The 5,411-nt window shown below is 41.6% G+C and overlaps 1 protein-coding gene across 1 annotated transcript; it reads left to right on the top strand.

Annotated features, from left to right (window-relative positions):
- The first annotated feature begins 443 nt into the window (after nucleotides 1–443).
- On the top strand, nucleotides 444–1,121 carry LOC132653793 (ral guanine nucleotide dissociation stimulator-like). The gene has a single exon (XM_060383217.1). The coding sequence runs from the start codon at nucleotides 444–446 to the stop codon at nucleotides 1,119–1,121; it is 678 nt and encodes a 225-aa protein (XP_060239200.1).
- The last annotated feature ends 4,290 nt before the right edge of the window (nucleotides 1,122–5,411 follow it).

Raw genomic sequence — 5,411 nt, 5'->3', positions numbered from 1 at the left:
GAAGAGAGCACAGAGAGAAATGAGTGTAAAGATCAGACTTGGAGAGAGCAGGGAAGGGAGGACAGAGGGCCTGCAGAGAGAAGAGAAACCATGGGCAGAAGCATATCTGTAACAATCTTGAGACTTAAGACAAGGTAGGCTTCTGGGAGGCTGGGAGGGTGAGTATAGCTGAAACTACCAGTAGCCAGGGTCATGGACACTGAAGAGATTGAAGAGGACACTAACTAGAAAAGACTCCTAGTGGAGAAGGGGATACCAACTCATAAAAAATTAAGACCCAAAATTTATCCTGCCAACAAGATGTGCAGGGATAAAGATAAAGCAGAGATTGAGGGAAGTCACTTACTTGAGCATGACCCAACAATGAATCCTGGTAACCAGGCAGTCAACTGCCTACATCCAGCCAAGCAGGCTCACTAGGCTGAGACCCTAGAGAGAGCAGGATGTTCTCTTGCTGTTTTAAGATTGCTAGAGGCACAGGCGTCAAGAAGGACAAGAGTGGAGGTCATGGTGGTGCCTGGAGACACAGGATTCACTCCTGCCTCCAACGCCTCTGGCCATTTTCCCGGAAGGAAGCAGACTTGACCCAGGGCAGCCAGGACCAAGGCCACACTGAGAAGGCTAAGGAGGATTCTGCCCCAAAGGACCAGAAGGAGCCCTGTGGAGAGTCCCGCATCAGTGCAGATGTGGTGGAAAAGCTAGTGAACCACCTGGTGCCTTCCCTGCAGGCTGGGGACACCTTCTTTGTCCCTGCCTTCCTGTGTACATACCGAAGGTTTGCCACCACCCAGCAGGTGCTCGACCTGCTGTTCAAGCGCTATCCATACTTCCGTCCTTATTGTGAAGAGGATGAACAAGCAAAGAACACACTCTGTTCCTTCCTGGACACATGGATAGATAAGAGCCCTGAGGAGTTTTGTCAGACCTCAGACCTTTCCATTCTGAAGAAGCTGAAGACCTACTTGATTTTGAACATGCCATATTCGGACCTTATTGTTCGTGTCCATATGCTCCTGACTGACTTGCAGCAAGAAGAGGCCAGTGAGTCAGAGATCGAGGATGATGAAGACTCAGATCTGTGGAACCACATATCCGAAGATCCAGAGCTTGAAGTGTGCTAGCCGGCAGTGAAACCAGGCACTCTGGGGCCAGAACCAGCTTGTTCACCAGAGTCAGAGAGCACAAAAACCACCAGAAGGTCCTGAGGCACCTCTGCTGTTGCAGCCAGATGTGGCAGGAGAGTCCAGGCAGCACTCCCCATACAGCTCTGGCACCTGTATCTCACCACGTTGGCAGATACAGTGTGCCTTTCCCACATCGCACTCTTGATGCAGCTGGTTCACCTGCATGAAATGGCTGGCCCTGCCACACCATTTCACACTCCCCTCCCCTGAGAAATTTCCTGTTTACGCTTTCAGTTCTTTTCAATGTTTGTTTTTTTTAGTATTGGTTTTAATAAATTGTTAGTTTTTGTTTCTCAAAAAAAAAAATCAATAGGAAAGAATAGAATATTTCTTAAGTTAAGCCAATTGGTTTACAGCATTGAGATGAAAATGGGTTTGATTTTTTTCCCATTCATTGTATCAAGACTCCACTTAACCTGGTAGTAAGGTCATATAGTCCAAACTACTTGGAGAAGATGAGGCAGTGTCCTTGCAAGTACCTATCCTGTAGCTGGAGGTTTTTCCTCCCCCCCTCATGCTCCCGGAATAATGACTCATGAGACTCAATTATTATTTTACATATACTAGGCCATATAGCCAGGTTCTCCTCTGACTAGCTCACAGCTTAAAATAACCCATTTATACTAATTTATATTATGCCATGTGGCTGGTTATCTGGATTCAGATACTACATGTTCATCCTCCTCACGTCTTGGCTGCTGAATCTCACAAGCCTGGTTCTATCCCAGAATCCCTTCTGGCTGCCAGACACCCCACCTATTTCCTGCCCTAGCCAATAGGCCATAGGTATTTTTTTTTAATCGAAAGGTGTTGCATCCATATAATACACAAGAGATTCCTTCTACACTAACACCTATGGACAAGAAAGTGAGTTCACGGCCAGCGTAGTAAGACATGGTCTTAAGACAACAACAATATTTTTTTAATGGCTGATGATTGGGGGGTTGGAGAGATGGGTCAGAGGTTAAGAGTACTAACTGCTCTTCCAGAGGTCCTGAGTTCAGTGGTGGCCCACAACCATCTATAATGCAATCTAATGCCCTCTTTTGGGCATTAGATTAGGCATACATGAAGGCAGAGCATTGTATACATAATAAATAAATAAATCTTATAAATAAATAAATACATAAATAAAATGGCTCTTGGTATAACATTAACTGAATATTTGCCTAGCATGCCTGAGGTCTTAGGTTCAATCTCAGTAACATCAACCACAATAAAAATTAATATAATACCAATATTAAAATCCAAGTGGTTTCTGGATCCAAAGATCTATGACAATGAGAAAAAAAAGGAAGTGATTTTCAGCATGTAAGAAATGGGAAATGTTCATGAAATAATTGAAAAGCACATTTTATAACACACAAATGTTAGGTTTTGCTTAAGGGAGACTGTTATGAAGTATAGAGTCTGAGATGTTTCTGCCACTTGAAGCAGTAGGTTCATGGACTGGAGCTTCTATAGATGCCGTGAGACACCAGGAGGCTCCTGGGGCCAAGACCAAGGATTTAGTTATTCAATGCACTGCAGGAAATGTGAACTTCATATTTGTGTTATTAGAGTAGCTACTCGTACATGTCTTCCCAGTTCCACTGGGGCAGCACAAATGGGCTTTGACAGATGTTCCAAAAACTGTGGGTTTTTATTATAGCCAAAAAATATCCCATGCTTAGGAAACCTCAAGCTCTACAGAAGGCTTCAAGCAAACCCATCCAGTGTTTGTGACAGAGGAAGATAGTATCTTTATTATACTGGATATCAAATATTCCCTTTGCTCCAGAGGAAGACTATCTTTCTGCGCTATTTACTATACAAACATCCATACAATGATGATTGGATCCAAGGGTGTTAGTGACTCTGCATACAAGATATTGGAAACCGAGACCCACAGAGGATTGTCTGCTAACAGAACTGACAAAGCAAATGAAAAAATTGCACTCTGAAGAATTTTATGTTAGACTTTTCTATTATAAAACAAGAGTGGTGGTTTGGAGAGCTGGCTCAGGAGTAAAGAGGACTAGGTTCAATTGCCACCACCCACACGGTATCTCATAATCATCTGTAATTTTATTCCAAGGGGATCTGACACCCTCTTCTGGCCTCTGTGGGTACAAGACACACACGTGGAGTACAGACATGCATACAGGCAAAACATCCACACACATTAAATAAAAGGGACACAGGGAGAGGAAAGCAAATGTGGGAGAATTGGATGCAGACATGGGAGGGGACAGAAGGCAACAGGAACAGAGAAGTGAAGAGATCGTTACATGGTGGGTGGTAGTCTAGAACAGTGAGGTTATGTTTAAAATGGTAGCTGGAGGCTGCCCCAGTGAAAGGATTAAGTTTTAAACTATATTAGTAGTTTCTTGGCCTTATTTATACCATTGGCAGGTCTAAGAAAACCTGCAATAGTTCATGATTGCAATGGCTATGTTACCTTCTCTCCTGATTTCTTACCCAACCCACTCATCATTCAATGATGTGTTATTCAAATGATAGGAGTTTGTACTTTCTGTAGCTTCTCCTGCTAATGAACACTAGTTTTATTCCACTGTGATAAGATAGACTACAGAAAGTAATCTTAAGTCTCATTTGTTAAGTTTGCTTTATGGCTTAAGAGATAGTCTGTTTTGGAAGAAATTCCATAGACAGAATGTATGCTCAGCAGTTGTTTGATGTAATAGTCTGCAGATGTCTGTTAAATGTATAAGTCTGTAAAAAAATGAAAGATAAAAAAGAAAAAAGAGAAAAGGACAGTTATTAGAATAAAAAATGAAAAATTAATAAACAATTACAATAACAAGAAAAATTTAAAAGTATGTTTGAAAAGGTAAACAGAATTGATTTCTCATTCCCAGAGTTGTTTCTTTCCTGGATAAGCACATGGGCATCTAGAGTACGTCTGTCTTGCCTTTCTTTCTGTGATTGTTATGGTTGGCATTTTCTGTTGACTCATAGTCTTTGTGGTGTGATGTCTTTGACCCTAGCACCTACAACCATTTGCCACCATTCTCCCCTTTTTTGGGGAGCTAGGGAACTTCACTGCAATCTGACTCAGATCATAGATCATTGTTTGGAACATTAATGATTTTGGCTTAAGAGTTTTGTTTTTTTTTTTTTCTCCCTTCTAGATCAATGCATTTGACAGACCAAATCCCAGAGAATAGGCTCCTGGAATAAGAAGTAATGCACTTCTGCTTTACAGCCCTATCCACCAAGGGGGCACGAGTTCCTCTTTAAACGCATAGTCAAGAGGTCTATTTTGTATGAGCTTGTTTCCATATGGCAAACAAAATTAACATTTAGTAAGTATTACTTCTAAAACTAATAATTCTAAGACTGTAGTCCTGGTCCTGGGAGGATCTTCTGACATTTATTGCATAGGTATTATAAAATTATCAACAACGACTGAGATTCTCACAAAATCATATGAAAACTTTTGATGTTATGAATCCCTTTTTCCCCTCTCTGACAAGAACATTAAGGGGTACTTCAGGGGTACATTAAGGAAGAAACTTCAGAGCTTTACTCATATACACCCCCCATACTCCCATATTTATTCCCTGAAAAGAATATAAATTGTCCAGAAAATGGTTACACATCCAAAGTTACACATCATTTTCTTTTTCTAATTAATTAACTAATTAATTAGAATGATTACAATTTATACAATGATTAATTAGAATGATTAATTAATGATTACAATTTATTCACTTTGTATCCTAGCTGTAGTTCCCTCCCTCATCTTCTCCCAGTCCTACCCTTCATCCCTCTTCTCCTCCCATGCCCCTCAACTAGTCCACTGATAGGCATGGTCCTCCTCCCCTTCTATCTGACCCTAGCCTATCAGGGATCACCAGGAATGGTTGCATTGTCTTCCTCTGTGACCTGGGAAGGCTGCTCCCCCCTCAGTGGGAAGTAATCAAAGAGCCATCCACTGAGTTCATGTCAGAGACAGCCCCTGCTGTCCTTACTAGGGAACCCACTTATAGAATGAACTGCTTATAGGCTGCATCTGAGCAGGAGGTGTAGGTCCTCTCCATGCATAGTGTTTGGTTGCTCCTCTCCATGCATGGTCCTTGGTTAGAGTATCAGTCTTTGCAGGATATGTGTATTTTCCTTGAAAAGTTATCCCCACTCTAGTTTTTGCTTGTTTATTTTTGAAATTTTTATTTTGTTTACAACATTTCTCCTTTCCCTTTCTCCCTCCAAGTCCTCCCATAT

This window comes from Meriones unguiculatus, chromosome 4 (genome assembly GCF_030254825.1).
Source record: "Meriones unguiculatus strain TT.TT164.6M chromosome 4, Bangor_MerUng_6.1, whole genome shotgun sequence".
NCBI classification, from domain to species: Eukaryota; Metazoa; Chordata; class Mammalia; order Rodentia; family Muridae; genus Meriones; species Meriones unguiculatus.
Note: the sequence above shows the minus strand (reverse complement) of the source record. Positions and strands in the feature narration are given on the sequence as shown.